The sequence below is a fragment of the Cavia porcellus genome, unplaced genomic scaffold, assembly GCF_034190915.1.
Source record: "Cavia porcellus strain 051 isolate PalLab524CR breed Dunkin Hartley unplaced genomic scaffold, mCavPor4.1 scaffold_7, whole genome shotgun sequence".
In the NCBI taxonomy this organism is placed as follows: Eukaryota; Metazoa; Chordata; class Mammalia; order Rodentia; family Caviidae; genus Cavia; species Cavia porcellus.
Genome location: NW_026947490.1, coordinates 37,303,756 through 37,323,638, shown reverse-complemented (window position 1 = coordinate 37,323,638; position 19,883 = coordinate 37,303,756). Strand labels below are relative to the sequence as shown.

At 44.3% G+C, this 19,883-nt stretch overlaps 1 protein-coding gene across 1 annotated transcript; it reads right to left on the bottom strand.

Moving 5' to 3' along the window:
- Positions 1-5,528: 5,528 nt before the first annotated feature.
- LOC106028185 (zinc finger protein 304) lies at positions 5,529-6,386 on the bottom strand. The gene is made up of 2 exons (XM_013155146.3): positions 6,015-6,386; positions 5,529-5,933 (listed from the first exon to the last, which is right to left on the bottom strand). Exons 1-2 carry the CDS (start codon positions 6,360-6,362, stop codon positions 5,529-5,531), a joined length of 753 nt encoding a protein of 250 aa, XP_013010600.3. The 5' UTR covers positions 6,363-6,386.
- Between the last annotated feature and the right edge of the window lie 13,497 nt (positions 6,387-19,883).

Genomic DNA, 19,883 nt, shown 5'->3' with positions numbered 1-19,883 from the left:
TCCGTAGTCAGGGCGCGCACCGCAGGCGCTTCTGGGTAAGGGAGTCTCCGCGCCACTGCAGATGCGGTTCCGCAAACTGTCCCTTGTTTCCTGGTAAGGGGCCCAGGGCACCTGGGTGGACATTGCAAAGTGGAGCGCTAGGGCTCCAGAGATGGCAGGGTGTTTAGCTTCTTCTTACAGGCAAGGTACACAGATTTCCTCGGAGTATGGGATACTCTCAGAAATGTTAGTAACCCACTGTTGCCAAAGGCAACACATCTAACGAGATACACACCATGGGAGTGCTTTCTGCTTCCCCAGATAGCTGTTAGCACTCAGTTGTCCCGCCGGTTTTTAAATATTTAGAGTGCTAAGCTTCCAAAAAGTTTGGAGTAGCCCTCTGGTGACGCACATGGTTAGCTTAAGTGAGGCCCTAGGGTCAGTCCCCAGCAAGAATAAAATAACAAAAATCCATGACAATCTCCAATACGGTTGGTCCAGGAGACGCAAGACTAGGCAGTGGAATGAGGAGGAGGAATAATAGGCTTTGCTGAGGTATACTGAAAGGATGAAAACGTGTCTTTCATTCTGGAAAAACATTTTTCCTAGCTGTATAATCAGTCAAAACTTTCCTACCCTGGGAACAACAATTTCATTAAAATAATACTACTTCACAGCTGTTTTCCAGTTGTTTTAATCTCAAGATGAAAAACCACAGCAACTGATAACATGTAATTTCCTGCCAAGACACTGCCATTTAGTAGAGGCATATGTGCAAAGAATGATTCTTTCCTAAGAAAAAGTGAAATCCCATAATTTCGTTTTCTTGCTGAGAAGTGATTTATCATCCCATTCATCTCATTTGTAATTGCAATGCTGTCCATGTGGGGGAGTTGAAATTATCCATGAAAATGCTGAAACAAATTTCCAAGAGCTATTTATAATGAAACGTATCTGTGACGTGTAGGGGAAAGAACATCTCTGGGAAGTTTGAAAGAGACCGTTAAGTGTAAAAAGTCAGAATGAAGCTGAACACGTGGCTGTATTGAAACTTTTGCCACATTCATGTTATTGTTTCCAAACTGATTTTTTGTAATACCTGAAATTATTGCTCACTAACCGTTTGGTGAGATAAGTAAAGGTAATAAAGTGAAACACTTGCCACGAAGGTGCAGATGAACAGGGAAGCAGCACATTGATGTATATTTACTGCTTTACAAAATGTCAACGAGCATATACTGAGTTTCAGGTACCATAGTAGATGCATGAGATACATTGTGAATAGTTATCAGCTGCTCTGCATATATACAGGACTGTTGCATGTGTTCTTAGATGCAAAAACTGTCAATTTGATATTCATTAATTACTGAGACAAATGGAAAGCCAAAGTTGCTCACCTTTCTTGAATATTGCTTTTTTGAGTACAGAAAACTCATTAGAATTCCTTAAACCACAGAGCCTGACATGTATATATTCCCTTCCTGCCCAATAGCCATATCCCCATGTTATCTTTCCCAGGACTTTCCTGGAAAAGGCACTGTCCTATTTACTTTCTTCTAGACTCTCTTCCTTTCTATCTCCATATCCAGTTCCTTTCTATGGGCTTCCTCACTGCCTATGTGGGCTGGCTGAGTGTGCCTTTTTCTTTCAGGATCTGAAAGTAATAAAAACTTTATTGCTATTTTGTGTTTCTCCTAATTATTGAAGAGGTATCCTTCTCTGAAAGATACTGAATATACACTAACAAATGTTAAGAGGAAAAAAATGGAGATTAGCACAGTAGTGAATAGGTAGAATATATAACAACTCTGTATTTTCTGCTGAGTAGCTCAGTAAACTAAAAAATGATCCTTCCTGAAACACATTGAAAGCATGCAATTATTTAACATATATGTGATCCTGCCATTTTACAGTGAGGATTTTGCCAAAGGAAATGAATACACTACCATGTAACAACTTGGTTACAGATAACATTGTAAAAACAAAATGAAACAAAAACCACTTAGGAATTTCATTGCCTTTTAAAATGTGCTTTTCTGAAATTAATATGAGTCATAATTTAGTCATCAGCTTTGAAATGATACTGGGCCTGGAAACAGTGGACAGTGTGAGGCTATTTTTTCTCTTACATCAGTGGGAGAATCTGATCTCTCTTGGTGCTCCTATTTTTACTTTTTATCCTTGATGATGTATTCTATCACTCATCAGCCACTGCTGTTACGGATTTGATGAGTTTTGCATTCTCCCACTCACAGAGCTCTCATTCTATCTGATCTGGCCTGCGGATCAATCCGTGGGGTGTACCTGGAAGCGGAACGGGGATTAAATAAAGACATAGGGGAGACAGAGAGATGGAAGCAAGTCGAGAGAATCTGATCAAGCCCCCTGTTTATTCCGGAAGTGATTACATCTTTTATAAGCCAAGGGCAGGAGGTGGGACAGGAAGAGGCTACGGGGGTGAATGCAATAGGGTCATCATCATGTCCAGGTATGTGAGGTAAGCAGGAGAGGATTATGGTTAATGTAGGCAGACGCATTGTGCCCACAGGAGAGAGAGAGGCAGGGAGGCAGCAATGGGGCTGTTGCTCGGCTCTCTACACTATCTTTCCCTTCTTAGGTTAAGATGTGACCACTTGCTCCAATACACATTCCCACCATGACTTTTCACACTTAGCAAACCAATAGAGATGCCTGTTGTTGGACATGAACCATTAGAAACCCTGGGAAAATAAACCTCTTTTCATAACTTCTTTATTCCAAGCATTTGTTATAGTAATGTAAAGCTAACAAAAACATGGAAAATAAAAGTCATGAAAGAAAACTTGAGTAAGCTGAACTTGATTAAAAACTCTGCAAGAGGGGCTGGGGATTTAGCTCAGCGGCATAAGCGCCTGCCTTGCAAGCAGGCAGTCGTGAGTTCAATCCCTGGTACCGATAAAAACAAAAAAGCCAAAAAAAAAAAAAAAACCCCTCTGCAAGACACTTTTAAAAGAATATGAAAAGATGCCATCATCTGTCATTAAGCAATGACAAACTAAAGCAACAATGATATTAACACTTCATATCTTTTTTTTCTTTTTGGTACCAGGGATCAAACTCACAACCTCACACTTGCCAGGCAGGCACTTGAGTCGCTGAGTCCCAATTTTATATCTAGTTGAGTGGCTAAAATCCAAATCTGTCATCTATTGATGGCTGTATTCAAAATGGTATAGTCACTTTGAAAGGTCACTTATGATTATAAATATATCTTTAAGATATAATTCCCTGATGATAACTAAAAAGTTTAAAATATGTCCACATAGAAACTGCACACAGATGTTTGTAGTAGGTTTATTCATAGTTTCCACATCTTGAAACCAACTGATACTACTTTCAATCAGTGAATGGACAGAAAGTGCCATATCAATGCAATGGAATATTATTTTCTCATAACTCAAACACAAATATTTATAGCAGCTTTATTTATAATAGTAAATAACTGGAAACAACTCAAACATCTATTAACAACTGAATGGATTTTTTGGGGGGTCTTTTTCCTTTTTTATCGGTACTGGGGATCGAACTCATGACTGCCTGCTTGCAAGGCAGGTGCTTATGCTGCTGAGCTAAATCTCCAGCCCGCAACTGAATGGATTTTAACTGTTGTATACAATGGAATACTGCTCAGAAATACAAATTAACAAACTACCCATGCAACAATATAAATTAATCTTAAAATAGTGATGATTACTGAAACAAATTCAGAGCCCCTAACTTTTGTATATACCATGATTTCCTTTTTTTACATAAACTGCCTCTTGCTGTTTGTTAATCTGGGAAGAATAAAGGCTGGTGGGGCTATAAAGGGACACAAGGAATCTTTTGCTTCTATTGTATACATTCATTATTGATACATACATTGATTATGCTGAAAACATGCACATCTTACCATTTACCTATTTGTAGTGTATGAGGTGTTAATCCTATCTCAAAAAAGCTGTTAAGACCTAATACTCGGGCTTAGGGTGGAAAATTCATCTACAACTCCTCATGGAAAGTCAGATATACAAACTATTTTGGCTGTACTGTATCCTCCCAATTTAGGAGAGTGATTCCTGCCTCAATGTAACCAAAATCCAGAGAACAATAAAGTTTGTTCAGTTAGAAGTTAGGTCAGAGAAGCGTCACGCCTCTTCTGAGGTCAGAGCAGCACCTGTGCAGTGATGGCCCATGGAGCTACAAAAATCCACAAATCTTTATTCACTCACAATAGCTGTGGCCCCAGGAAATACTGATGTCTGAAGACTGAAAATTCCTGTACACCCTCATTTCTCACAGCCACAATTACATGGACATGGTGGATAGCACTTTAAAAAAATTTTTTCTCAACTTTCCTAAAATTTTCCACTTTTAGAAAGTCAGTGTTTGCCACAGTTACCCCTACATCTCTATTTCAGTGTTTCTCTACCAGTGATTCTTAGAATGCACAGCACTTGCCAATGGGACTCTGCATATCAAAGCCTGGATTCTGTACAGGTGTACGAGACAGTAATCCCTCAACAATGTTATGGAACATGTGACATTTAAGGGACTTGATTCCTATTGTGTCTAGAAGCATGGGAGATTTTCACATGAGCTATACCTTCCTCAGAATGAACACTTACTCACAAGGGACCCTTACATTCAAGCTAGAGAATTAGGCAGATAAAGCTTTTCAATCTTTTCTAGTAGGCTTACAATAGTGTACACTAAGTCAAACTAGACAGAACTATTCCTGGCCAATCTATGGTCATGAAAATAAAATGTGTGCCTCAAAAGGTACTCCCCTTCCTTCACATTGGCAGAATAATATTTTTTTTCTCAATCCACTCGACACAGTACACAGTGCCACGAAGAAAGGTTGACATAATATATAACAACATTTATCAGTGCATACATTGGAGTCAAGGGATAGGCAGTTAAGCCAGGTTGGATGATCTGGATGACTATCATGTTCATGATTGACACTGCCCAAGGGGAATCTTGCCTGGAAATCTTGGCAGACCCTAGCTCAGATCCTTCACACCAGAGTTAGATCACAGCCACTCACAACCTAGGCATGAAGGAGGAAATGAAGACCTTTAACAGGCTCAGAACATTCACAATTCCTACAGGGAACAGAAGAGTAAGCAGATACCTGCCTTCACTAAGCAGAACAGAGCCCGACACACAGCTGAAAGCGTATGATAGCTTCCACCCCAGGAAGTGGCAATGACACAACTGCCAAGAGCCCTGGACTGCATTGAGAGTCTAACATGTCTCACGACAACTTTCCACAAATACAGCATCTATTGGAGTCTCCCTAGGATGGATGTAAGAACAGTTTATCTGTGAGCAAATGGTTGACTCCAGAGGGTACATAAAACTCTCGTTTCTCAAATAAGCAAGAAAGATGAAATGTCGACTCTTCTGCATTCATAAGGTCTTTCTCTTGTGTGAATTTTTATGCAAAACAAGTTAAAGAGCCACAGCTAGGGATCATTAAATATGGATGCATAGGCCCTCTCTTCACAGTGAACTTTGTGGTACTACATAAGATGGGAGCTCCTGCTATAGGCCTTCCCACAGACATAAAGATTTTCTCCAGTGTGTACTCGCTGGTGGAGAGTGAGACTAGCGTTTCGGCTAAAGAATTTCCCACCTTCGCCACATTCATAAGGCCTTGCTCCAGTGTGAACTCTCTGATGGAGAATAAGGCTGGAAATGTGGCTAAAGCATTTTCCACATTCACTGCACTTGTAAGGCTTTGCCCCCATGTGAATTCTCTGATGTACAATAAGGTTGGAGCTGTGTCTGAATAACTTTCCACATTCGCTGCACTCATAAGGCCTTTCTCCAGTGTGGATTTTCTGGTGCTTCACAAGGGTATCCTTACGGCTGAAGGCTTTCCCACACAGGCTGCACACATAAGGCCTCTCTCCTGTGTGAATTATCTGGTGCTAAACAAGTGTGTCTTTACAGTTGAATGCTTTCCCACACTTGCTGCACACGTAAGACTGTGCTCCTATGTGGACTCGCTGATGTTTAATGAGGCTGGATTTATGGCTAAAGAATTTCTCACATTCAGCACACTCGTAACGCCTTGCCCCAGTATGAATTCTCCAGTACTCAATAAGGTGGGAGCTTTGGCTGAAGAATTTTCCACATTTGCTACACTCATAAGGCCTCTCTCCAGTGTGAAATCTCTGGTGTTGAACAAGTGTGTCTTTACGGCTGAAGGCTTTGCCACACTCACTGCACTTAAAAGGCTTCTCCCCAGTGTGAACTCTCTCATGCTGAACAAGTGTGTCTTTACAGCTGAAGGTCTTTCCACATTCACTGCACATGTAATGTCTTTTTCCAGCATGGCATTTCTGATGCATTTTTAAGTGAGACAGGTGAATGAAGGCCTTTCCACACTTCTTACACATGTGAGCTCTTTCTCCACTGTGAATTTCTCCATGATTAAAAAGACTTAACTTCTGTTCAAACACATTTCCACATGGTAGGCATCTAAAGGAACTCCTATCAGTCTGAGTTCTCTGGCTGTTGAGAAGACCAACAGTATCTAGGAAGCCTTTTCCATTGTTGCAACTGAAAATCATCTGTCCATTGTGGTCTTCCTGGGGCTGGCTAACACTGGGGCTGGCTGGGAGAGACCCTGTGCACTCATTGCTCATGTATGCAATCACTTCCTTATGTGGAGTCTGGGGCTGGAAGAGGACAGTGTTGTCCACCAAGCCCATGTCAGCCTCTCTGCACACAACAGGTATCTCTAACAGATGGGCTGCACAGCTGTTCACAAAAGAGTTCCATCCATCATTCTCCACAAAGGGAATGTCTCTACAGTGCCGCTTCTGATGATGGTAAAGTTCTGCACTGAATGAAAACTCTCTCCCATGTGGCTTACATGTGCACACTTTCCGCACAGCATCTGAGCCCTGGTGTTCATCCAAGTGCAAAATGATTTTGAAGAGCATGTCATGCATCTTACATGGGTGGCCTTTATGGAAGAAAAGACCTGACTTAGTCCTGATCTGTGATATTTTTTCTACAGAAATGATCTGCTCACAACATGCCTTCTCACTGCCTGCTTCACACCAACAACCTGAAAGCAAAGAAATTTTTTTTTGTCTTTTTCATTTTTATCGGTACCAGGGATCGAACTCACGACCACCTGCTTGCAAGGCAGGTGCTTATGCTGCTGAGCTAAATCCCCAGCCCCAAGCAAAGAAATTTGGTGAAGAGCATGTTGATGTGTTGGGAAGAAGCTCTACTGTAATGAGAGTGTGCTGGCTTGCTAAAAGGACAGAGAAGTCAACATCAGTGTAAGGAAGGGCCAGTTTCCGGTACCAGGTCTGCAGAGATCTCAGAATAGTGAAACTCTGAGACAGGTAGACAGAAGGTGAATTGGATACCGGCAAAAGGGATACTTCCAGGACTGGGCTATTGGAGTCAATAACATTCTGTGCAGAAGGATGTGTCTAGGCCAACTGCTTACTGCAAGCAAGCAGTTTATTAGTTGATTCTTTTTGTTTTTTTGAGACATGGTCTCAATGTGTAGTTCAGACTCGCCTTGAGCTCACAATGTAGGCCAGGCTGGCCTTGAACTCACAGTAATCTTCCTGCTTTAGCTTGCAAAGTGCTGGATTACAGGTGTGCATCACCATGTCTGACTCAAGTAGTTGATTCTTAAGGACTAGGTAAGGCGCAAAACTCATGACACATCAAGGGAATCCAGTGCTGTACAGCATCACAGAGCAAACAAGGACAGTGAATGAATCATGGAGATCAGAGGGTGGCAAATCTGCCAAGAGACAGAAGTCAGGGGAGAAGTGAATGGGTAAAGGGTGAAGACTGGGAAAGGAAGAATAGGAATGAGGTGTTGCTATGAGCTTTAGCAACAAAACATTGCTAAACAAAAACAGAGAACAGTTTCCATATGGACCCAGTCCTAACATGACACCTGCCCCAGCTCCTATGCAGCAAGGGGAGACCTTCCCCAGCCCTCTTGCACTGGCTGAAGTAATGTCTGTGCTGCCAGACACCTGGACTTTCTGCCCTTCTCCAACTTGGCAATTACATAGAATCTGGATGATGAAGTTTTAAGGAAAACAAAGGACAGGTGAGTGGCCCGGGCAGGCCCACCCCAGTGAAGAAAAGAAAGTGTTATAACAGGGATCTCCAACTGGGTGGGTGGCAGAATAGCTCCAGGACTCCTATATGCAGCCACTACCTAGTTCCCAGTATCATGGCACAGGGTTCTGAAAAGCATGGTTTTAGTGTTTGAGAACTGGACACAAGACACCACTACACTAGAAACAAAGAGGCAGAGAGGGTGCCAGAGTGCAATTTATTAGCTGCTTATTGACAGAGCTGTGGACAAGGAGACAGCAAGACCAGTGAATCTGAAAGATCTGGGGCAGGGGGAGGTAGCTGATATCCTGGTGAGGAAAAATGTGACTTTATCCACCCAGACCTTACCTGGTTATCTCAAGCTAAGATCAAGAACATCTTCTGGGTGCTAATGACACAGGACCCAATTCTGAAGCTCCATACTATTGTGTGGCTTCCCTGATTTATGGTGTATAGGCAAACTATGTGAGAAAAAGTCCTATTAGGGCTACTTGGGTCATGGTGGCAGCAACTCAAGGTGGCTTTGCTCCAAACAAGCTGAATCCCTGCATTCTGCCTCTCAGAACTGAATCACACAATCTCACTTGCCTACCTCTTCTTCAATGTGCCCTGAACCCAGGAGGGGTTTTAGCATGGTGTGGGTGACATGGCATGTGGCTATTTGTCCACCATGTGAGCAGAGTCCACAGCTACAGCAGAGGCACATGCACAAAAACCAGTAGAGACTCACTATACAATGAAAATAAAGAGGAGCCCTAGGAACCAAACCAACAGCCTAGAGTATTACCTACAGGAGGGACAGGGCCATACAAGGCACAATTTGGGCTTGTTATCCAGGAAAAACAGCAAAAGACTCCAGCTGTGAACAGAACAATAAATATCTAGCAGGAACATGTTAACAGTAAACCTGTACCATTCAACATGACAGAACAGAACTGCAGCACATGGACCTGAGGCAGTAGAGCAGGTCACACATGGCCACCAGTCAGGTCTCCTAAGTGATTCCAAAAGAAAAGGCAACACTGGGCCAGGTTTTTAGCTCAGTGGTACAAACACCTGCCTGGCAAGTGCAAGGTGGTGAGTTTAATCCCTGGTAGCAGAAAAAAAAAAAGAAAAGAAAAAAGAAAGAGAAAAGAAAAGAAATAGCAACATGCTATCTACACTGTTGTAGCTTGGCATAACTGATGCCATCTTGAGCCCTGCATTTAACTAATGCCCTGTACTTGACCCAGGAAAATGGAAAATTACTTAGGGTACAAGTCCCATGAGAAAAGCAGAATGAGCTGCACCCACAGGAGAAAAATTAACTTGCTCAATAAAGAAGCAGGATACTGGTATCAGCCAAAGATTAATGTAAGCTTCTAGCTAATTGTTTCCAACAGGATGTCTTTTTGTGGTTCTCTGTTTTAAAAACACTGTAACTTTCCAGTTCAGGGCATTTAATGAGACTCTGAAACATGGAAGTTTCTATACGAGTGGTCCTAAGCTTAGCTAATTAAATTCCAAATTTATCAATTTGGCTGCTTGGATTCCTATACTGTTCATGAACCCACTTCACGCACAAGTGGATGGGTGCAGCCCAAGATGTGCCCTTAGAGCATGGGTCGCAATCACAGGTCCAGGGGCCAACAGGATTGACAGGGAATGTGTTAGCTGGGACAGACTCCACATACTGCACTAAGCAACAACTAACTCCGGAGAAAGTGGAAGGAATGAAGTTACCAAGCCTCTACTTAATTGTCCCTTCTTCTGGATTTGATGCTTGCAGAATGCAAACCAGCAGCATTCCCTCAGTCTCAACTCTGGCATCAGGGCATAAGGTATGGGAGTGTGTACTGCTTAGGGTGGGGTCCAGGGCCCTGGGGCGCTCATAAATGGCTGGTATGCCAGCTGTGAGGCTATCAAGAGTTTATCAGTGTTTCTCCAAGGACTTCAATCCAGCTAGCCAAGTTGGGTTTGCCTAATAGGATCCACATCTGTTGTTTTAACAAGCTGTTCCTTTGTTCTATCGTCCAGCTTCCTGAGGCTTACAGCACAGTGGGAAGTGGTATAGCCTGTGAAACATGGCCCAGTGCTAAAGAGCACATCCAGTGAAACAGGTGCCCAAACACTGCTTCACTGCACACTGGGTATACAACACACTTAACCTTGTGAGGCCTTAGACTCGCAGCTTGGTTAGTTTTCTTGCTGGGAAAGGTTTGCAGGAATCCTGTAGCTTTATCTATACAGACCAAAGCATATTTATGCCGTTATTTTTTCAAAAAAGCCAATTTCATCAAGCTGCCAGTCCCATAAGGGCTACACAGACAGATCTACTCCTGTCTGTGCATCGAACTGGGACAGAGGTGTACACACACCTGATGTGAGACAGCAGCATTTCAGGAGTGATCTGGCCTCTTGGTTATGGCCCACCCTATGTTAGCACTTTTCTGTCCACAACCTGGGGCAGGGGCAGGGCCTGCACCTCAGGGGAGCATCCGCCTGTCTTTGTAGGCAGCACGCATTACACAGTCAGCTGTGCCCCTGGTTCATGAAGTGGCTCCCCAGAAAAGCTTTCCCAGTGTAGACACTGTTCTCACCACTGTACATCCACAGTGTGTGGCCCAGTACACTGCCTAGCTCTCAGCACAGCCTTGCACATGGCTTGCGAGTTACTCTAGCTGGATGTGCAGATTTCCTTCCACCAATCAGAGGACGGCAGAGGTAGCTCATATCACAGCATGGTTCAGATACTTGGGCTCTCCCACTGGAGCCAGCTGTGCCTCTAGTCTTTAGTTGTGGGTGCCGCCCCCTCCTGTACTTATGGGATCATAGGTTCTGGGCAGCCAGTGGCAGCTTCATTGATAACAAGGCCAACACCATCACAGTTGGGGAGGTAATAAACTGTCAGACAGAACACTGTTGTAAATATTCAATGCCACTTGTTTAGAGTAGGGATCTGTGCCACAGATGCTGGCCCATGGATAGATGTGGTGAAACAGCCTATGCACCCCTTTCTCAGTAGGCCTGTTTGCCTTGCAACTGGAGACATACTGCTCAGTGACCACCCGTACGCAGTGCTAAACTGCTAAAGGGATGTTTCTAGCATCAGATCCCTTCTATAGCTGTGACCAGAAACACAGATGTAACTTTTGTCCTTGACTTGTCACCAGAGAGCCCACTTCATGCCATCCAGGGTATTGCATTGGCACACCTGATGGAGGTGTCTGGAACACATACCTGTGCTCTCGAAGTTTGTGCCTTTTCAAGTGCTTCCTACTGAGTCTCACTCCAGTTGCATGTGACTCTCTTCTTAATCAGTCAATACACTGAGAATGGGTTGAGCCCTGTGTGTGACAAACACCTGGCAATCCAGGACCCCAGAAAACCCTGTGTACTTTGCCACACGGGGACGGGGAAGTTTGCCCTTCATCATCCACTGGGCCTGAAATCACATGAAAAATTATGCTAGGGCTTATTTTCCAGATCACTTCAAGGAACTTCTCAAGTGGTGCTGTTGGAGTGGACAGCCCTCTCCCTCATGTACAGATGAGTGCACAGTGGACCTAGTCTGTCCTGTAAGGGCGCAACCCACATCAGCTAGCATATCATCAGCGTAATGAAACCAGATGAAAGGAGCAGGAAGTGAGGACAGAGACAGGTCTTAAACCACTGTTCCAGGACAGAGAGCAGGACTGTGTAGAATCCCTGAGACAGAACATGGAATGTTCACCACCCTTCATCTGAAGAAAAGGTGAACTGGTTTGAGACAGTTGGTAACCAAGTGCTGGAAAGGGGATTTGTAAGCTCCAGAAAGCACACAGCCATAGGATATATTTTTCCAGGACCTGAGTAGTGTTAGGTAGGAGGCATCACTTTATTTAGCTCCCTGTGGCTGACGGTCATTCTTTAAGTCCCATCTGGCTTCACCAGTGACACAAGGGCACTAGGGGCACTTTGAGTTGGTCATAAATCCCAATCCACTCTTAATTCTTTTATTATTTCTCCAATACCAGCAAGCCCATGTGTCAGTTTAAACTGTCTTCTAGTTACTATCCTCCTAGGAATATGAACGCTAACAGAACCCCATTCTGCTTTGTAACTCAATACTCCCCTTTCCTACCTGGGGATTAGCTGAAATTTTCCCACCAAGATCGATAATGTCTTTCCCACAAGAATAACCATCTCGAAAATGTTTTCAAGGGCCAGGGAGATCAGTACCACACGTGGAACGGGATGTGCTCCCAATTCCCAGATGCAACAAAACTTACTTCACTGGGATGGCCTTACACCATAGCTATCAATGCTGGCCAAGACTGCTGTTCACCACATTCAGCATCTGTATCTAGCACAGCAATGTTCACTCCTTGTTACTGAAGAACAAGTACCATATTTCTCCAAAATGAGACCTAACTGGCCAGGGATATAGCTCAGCAGCACAATGCCTGCCTGGCAAGCATGAGGTCCTGAGTTCAATTCCTGGTACAAAAAAAAAAAAACCTAACTGGAAAATAAGCCCTAGTATGATTTCTTAGGATGCTTGTAATAGAAGCCCTACCTCAAAAATAAGCCCCAGTTAAGACTGTCAGCCAGATGGATCCATTTAGTATATCTAGTTTAACACATGATGGCTGCATTGAATAATACTAATATATAATTGAAAATAAACAATAAAAATACTGAAAACAAATGATAATGTAAATTATAATTATTTGTAAATAGTCAAGTGGGTGCCTTTGGATGAAAGGTAAATGCCTATGCAAACAGATGAACTTGAGACTTACTGACAAATGACCAGAGTACAGACACAATGCATGCCTATTGTCCACAACTGATAACAGACAATATGAAACCACCTAATTCAGCATGCCACATGTTGCAACAGACATTCTCAATGCACTCGTGTGAAATAAGAAACATTTTCTGAATTTTAGTGCCTGCAAATTTTTCACTTTTTGCATGGACCATCATTTTCAACTGTCACCATTTTTATTGCCAGTCGTATCTTGTAAGTCTTCAATTAACACTTGATTCAATGGAAACTACAAGAGGCCATGAAGCTGATGGAGGACTCATGGGATAAAGTCACTGACAGTTGAGTTGCCAATGTACTTACTACAAGCAGGCTACATGGATAAAAAGTGCTCATTGAAGGAGCACTTTAATTTTGGACATGAGATCAGGGTTAATGGTACTATAGGAAATGGAATCCCAAGAAATTTAGGATTTGGAGAGATATGACAATGTTCCAGAAAATGACATTACTGTACTTGAATAAATGTAGACTTCTGTAAATGAATAAATGTTGATTGTTGTACATGAAAAAATAAAAGATCCTCCCTCAAAATAAGCCCTACCACATCTCTTAGAGAAAGATTAATATAGGACCCAATCTTATTTTAGGGGAAACACAATAAATAATGCATTGTAGGTGAAGTTTCTGGTCACCCACATCCTGGAGCAACCATGGCTCCAGTTCTAAACCTGAAGGAATGCACTCTGTACTGACAGTAACTCTAGAAAGTAGAAATTCTTCAGCCTGCTCCAAGAGAAAAGAAAGGTTAGAATTACTGGGGTTTCCATTCCTTCTGTAAGTCTGCCAAGACTGCATGACATTTTCTAGATATTGTTCCCTGGGCAAAAATAAATCATGCCCTATTTGTTTTCTAGTGATTCTACTATGCCCCTTTAATACTCATTTTTGTCTGTCTCTTTTTCTAATCAGGTTTTGTAACAAGGCCCATCCTGGCCCATTCAGTCTCTTCCAGGTCAGCAATGCCTCACCCACCAGACACATCCTGACAGCAGGTTTGAGGTGAACATCTTGTAACCACTTGCTTTTTACACCTCAGCTACTTTATCAGGTCTTTGAAATGTGGGTGTCTTATGTTCAAGTCCTCAGAACACTTGGGCTTCCTCTCTACTTTTCAGTGGGTTACCTGTGCTCTGGTGACTGCCTATGCCATTCCCAAGGTGATCCATCTTAGGAAGAAATGATTTCCCTGGGTTTGTCAGGCATTATGTAGATGCTGCCCAAGGGCCTATTATGGTTTATACATTGAGTCAACTTTAGAAGTCTGGAAGCTTAAGTGACTCAGCAGCTCTACATCCTGGGGTGTAGAGGACAAGCCCTTCTCAGACATGTTCATTGTGTCAACTGGAGGTCAGAAGTTTAACTAACTGATTCAGCAGGGACCAGGTTTCCTAGTCTGTAACATCCTCAGCCTGTGCAAGAGAAGAGCTCACTGTTCCTGTGAGTGCTACATTCACCCCCAGGGAGCAGCCTGCCTACAATAAAGGAAAGTGAGGAGGAATTGATGCTGGTTCTCCAGAGGAGCTCTAATCTTAGCCTTCAGCTTGGACATCGTCTCCTGGCTTCTGGCAGACTGGCTTTTGCTCGGACTCTTCATCCTTCACTGTATTCTTTAGCTGTCATAGATTCTTCGTGTTCTGTCGTAGATCCATCAGGCTCCTGATATGGACTTGTACAGGAAACCTCCAGTGTGCAGACATCCTCTGCACGCTCCTTCATCTGATGCTGGCTGCCCATGATAAGCCAATCTTGTAATTTCTTATGAAGTTGTGTATTGTGTTATATCTGTTTCTCTAGTAAACCCTGAGTGTTACAGGGCCCAATGAATGGTAATAGTCATTTTTTCACCTTTATTTTCCACCAGAGAATTACTATGTCGTCTCCTATCCCAGAATCTCTTAATCCAAGCAGTCAGAATCTCACAGGGCAGTTGTTCAAAAGCTTTTGCAATCAGGTCCGAGATACGGCTCTCTATAGTAGACTGCTTGCCTAAAATGTACAAGGCTCTGGATTCAACTCCCAGCACTGAAAACAACAAAGTTTTCACAGTATCTGGTGTTCTGCTGCAGCCTATCCCTGAACAGTCTTCATGAATAGGAACCACCCCCACCCAGCTGAGCGCTGTGCCTTTCTGACCCATTAAAAGCAAAGAACACAGCAGGGGATCCCCAGGTCGTCCCTTGATCTCACTGCTTCTTCACTCTCCTCTTCCCAGTGATTCCAACCCCTTACTGCCCACCCTGGTCTGCAGTGAGCTCCCACATCGCTTCTGTTCAGCGATCTGACCTCAGATGCACAAAGCAAGAATCAAGTATTTCAAGATTGCTGCCCTGTGCTGGGTGTGGTTGCACACATAACTCCAACACTCAGAAGGCTGAGGCAGGAGGCTCACCTCAGGTTGAGACCAGTCTGGGCTACAGAGTGAGTAGAGGGGCAGCAAGAACTCACACACATAGTGAGATTGTCTCAAAAAATAAAAATAAAATAAAAACAAAAACACTGCCTTCCTGATCTTCCACTTTCTCAGTCACATAAGAGGCTGAGAGGCAGACTGACATACATCTCGTTCAGGTTGTAAAACTTGAAAATTTTTCTGCCCTCTTCTCCGTTACAGCTGGGCACCAGTGGCCAAATGAACAGGTCACCATAAGACACTGCACTGCAGCAGCTACATAACATCCTTCTTTAGCACGTAGGACCAGGGGCATTCAGGAAACAACTGCTCCAAACTCAGCAGTGCTTCGGGACATCCCTGTCTCCCAGGGGGCTGGAATCACCCACCACATGGACCGTGCTACCCAGCAGGAGACTGTGCCACAGACGCTCCTTCCTCTTGCCCATATTCCTGGACTCCTGTCCGACTTGTGAACTGTTCTACACACACCCACTGCTAGTGTATGAGAACAGGCTCTGCAAGTTGCTAAGAAAATTGAGACACAGACACATCTATAAGGGCAGAGAAGAGAATTTATTGGAGACTTGATTACAACACTGTGTCCAAGGGCAGCAGGAAGACTAGCAAGGAGACCCTATAATCCAGGCCTAAGAGGGACTTCTGTGGGAGACAGAGTGACTTCACCCAAGCCGAAATACACAATTTGTCTCCTGCAAATAGCAAAGACATCATTCACATTCCCAGCACAGACAGTCACAAAGCTTCAGAGATGACTCCACTCATTGGTTTATTTGTATCTAGGAGGGGAGACTGAAGGAAACACACTAGAGCTATGCAGGGAGAATGCTGCTGGTTGGTTATCACTTAAGACGCCTGATGCCAGATCAGCTTGAACCCTCACCAACATCCACTCATCAGGAAATATCAGGGAGAAGATGAGCCTAAATCCTCAGAAACACAAGTGCCAGCCATGAGGATGGTAGCAGGACAGTGAATCTTCGAGCTCTATAGACTCCACTGACAGCACTGAAAAATCCTATCATCCCTATCCCTTCCTATGAGGCTCACAAGGGAAAGTCTGGTGGGGACTGCTCAGGAAGGCAGGGGACACTGCACTCAGCCCAACTCCAACTCACAGCACCTACTCTGGGAGCTCAGGGAGGGAAGAGGGATGGGGTGTAGTACACTGGACTAGTGCTCGCGGAGCATGGGTAGGGTCCTGGATTTGATGATCAGAAACACACACAAGAAAGAAAAAACAGAGGAAGGGAGGGAAGAGTCAGATCTGGCAGACGCCAACAGGTATACCTTGGGGAGGATCAAACTCCACCAAGGACACAGGAGTGTGGCAACCTGTGTAAAGCACCCTCAAAGGAGGGCACCAGAAATCCTACCTCCTCCCACTCTAGCCTTCCCATAAGCCTCTCCCTGATTAGAGACTGCACTGACTGACTGATTTCTAAGAAATGGGATATGGAAAAAATAATGAATTGTCACTTTCAGTATTAGGCTATTGGGCTGGGGATTTAGCTCAGAGGCTCAAGTGCTTACCTCGTAAGCATGAGGTTCTAAGTTCCATCCCCAGTACCCCGGTACCAAAAAAAAAAAAGAAAAAAAGAAATTAGGCTATAATCAGGCTTTCATCTCAGGCACTCTCCTCCTTAACTGCTCTTATGGTTTGTGTCTGGGTGTTCTCCAAAGTCTCATGTGGTCACAGGGTTTTTTCAGAAATGGCTGAATCTAGAATGTATGATGCTGGGATTATGGGTGTGTGATTAGTAAATCAGTCTACTGATTGATCTGGCATAGTTCTGGCTCAGATAAAGGATGTGACAGGCTGGGGATTTAACTCAGCAGTATAAGCGTCTGCCTTGCAAGCACAAGATCATGAGTTCAATTTCCGATACTGATTAAAAAAAAAAACCAAAAAAAGGATGTGAGTGCTATATCTGCCATAGGGCAAGTAGCCTGCATTGGATATGAGGAACAGAAAGAGATGTCTCTCCCACTTGTTGCTTTTTGCCATCTTCTGCCCACCATGAACTATTTCTCCTCTGAGATGCCCCTCTGTCAAGCCATCCTGCCTTGCAGTCAGCTGATTATGGACTGAAACCTCTACAAACTGCAAATGAAATAAACCTTTCCTCCCTTAATTTTGGGTGTTGGGTATTTTCTCTTAGCAATGAGAAAAGTCAAGCACAAGTTAGCTGAAAAGACAAGACATGGAAAGAGGTCTCCGGCTATCTAACAGCAAGGCTCAAGCTTGTGAGTAGACTTCCTGTAACAGGCTTTAGATGACACCACAGCTCTAGCTCACACTTTGAATGAAACCTCATGAAAGCACTGAGACAACAACACCTACACAAGCTGTGACAGAAAACCTAAGGTGCTGCAATTAACAGATAATCATTTCTATTGTTTTAAGCCATTAAACTTTGGGTAATTTGCCAATTAACAATAGACACCAAGAAAGGACCTTACCCAGTGTGGCTACAAGTGCAAAGTTCTCCAGCATCATATCACAGTAAAGGAATCACTGAGCCTCCTCAAGAAGCACCCACTCCCCCTGGGAGAAGCACACGAACACATCCTCAAACGTCACACAGCCCTAGAATAACAGTAACAGATGAACCCACAGGCAGCACCTCTCCCCAAAGCCATCCCACTTCTGATTCAATGCAAATACAGGCAATCCTTGATCACTCTCTTCCTGGACTTCCAAATCACAGCCAAGGTCAGGTCTTAGCACCACGATTACCTACTGTCTCCCCAAGTCTCTCTCACTACTGTACCCAGCCTTCTGGAGAACCAAGCAAGAACACAGACAGGTGCTGCCTAAACTGTATGGCACACAAGGTCCCAAATACTCTCCTTCCAATCAGTTATGTGGATATGTCCAGAACATGCCTGCAGACACAAATAAACCCAGCTGAGCTTTGTCTCAGAAGCCATCAGTAGTAGGATCACTACTGTCAAGTGTGCGCTCTTCCCAAAAATGCACTTCACTCAGGACCACACCTTCCTCAACTCTAAAGCCCCCAGCAATGCCCATACACTCTTCGTTCATACTACACACATCTCCATCATGTCTCCAGCAGGCCTCTGTGCACACAGTTACAGAAATAGTCACCTTTATGTATTTACAGCATCATTCCCACCTATGTACCAAAACAAAGTCATTTCCCCTTCCTCTCTTTCATCTCACTTACTGACAAATGGCACTGCCATCTGGACACTCCCATAGCTCTATGTCACCCTCTACTTTGGAGTTTCTTTTTGAATTTTCTTCCAAAGAGTCCTCCCCAGAATGAAAAACCTTGATATATAGTTTGGTGTCTCAACAAAGGGGTGTATGGAACCTCTTCAACAAAACACAGTTACCTATTTCCTGAAAATCACTAAAATAACTCCAGCCAGAAAGTGGCCCATCTCAGTTGATGGCAGTCCTATCTACAACCTAAAGCACAACAAATAAAACCTTGAGGTCGTCCATTTTCTTCTTCATGTCACCAAGTCCTGTCATCCCACTTGAAAAAAGGAAACTAAACCTCTATCACTTCCCTATCACATCCCTGGTAATAGAACACGAGACCAACAATTTGGTAGTAGGCTCCTGCCTCTGCCCACAGCCTATTCTCACAACCATGGAAGACTGCTAATACTGGAATCAAATCATCTCCATCCTCTCCAAATCTTTCATGCTTTTCACCACACTCAGAACATGAGCTCTGCTTTTTGATCTGCTATTCCTGCTTAGCTCCGACACATAAAATTAAGATGTCTGGTTCCTTCAGTACCCCTAACTCTATCTTACGCCTCCAAGCATTAGCACACATTAGTTCCTAGGAATAATGAACTCTTCCATTCTTTATTCCACTGGAGCCAAAAAAGGGAATTCTCCATGTAACTCTGCCCTGGACCCGAGGAGATGAGCTAGAAGAGACTCTCTTTGTAGACTCCTAGACTCAAGGAAGACAGAACTTCAGTCTAGGAGTGCCAGGATACCAAAGTTTCCTCAGAAGATCTGGTAGGCCTACTTAAAGACCACATCAAACACATCAGCCGCAGCCAGGGAAATCCTATTAGAAACTGCGCCTGGGCATCCCCACCTCTCCAGCGAACCACTGGCGGCTCCCTCCGCGCTCAGAAGGAAATCTCAGTTTCTTAGGTCTCGGTTACAGGCCAGACCACGAACCGCTGTCTTCTCTTCTCATCAGATGGAGACCGGCGGCAGTTGTATTGCTCTGCCTCACCCTGCTGCCAGGGATTTACACAGCTTTCGAGTCCGGCAGCTTTGCCGCGTCTCCTCCCGCTAAACCTCTCTGCTTCCTGCCTCGCACTGGCCTGCCCTCAGGAGGAATGGAGGAAGCCTGGGGTAGCGAGGGGCTGAGGACGTCCGTTCACCTGCGCGCGGCCCGTCCTCGCGGAGGTCAAGGCGGCGGGAAAGGCGGGGACAGGCCAAGGCGCACGAGGGGAAGGCCGAGGCGCGGCGCGCAGGCCTGCAGTGCTCCGGAACTGCGCAGCTCGGCGGACATGGCCCCGCGAGGCCGCCCAGCCTCGGTGCAGACCCGGGCCACACAC

Bases quoted from the DNA above. Each gene is read 5' to 3' on its own strand.
- LOC106028185 (XM_013155146.3), bottom strand. From the start codon at position 6,362: ATGCATCAGAAATGCCATGCTGGAAAAAGACATTACATGTGCAGTGAA. The intron at 5,934-6,014 runs GTCCACATAGGA...GTTTAGCACCAG, and splicing joins GCCTCATTAAACATCAGCGA to ATAATTCACACAGGAGAGAG.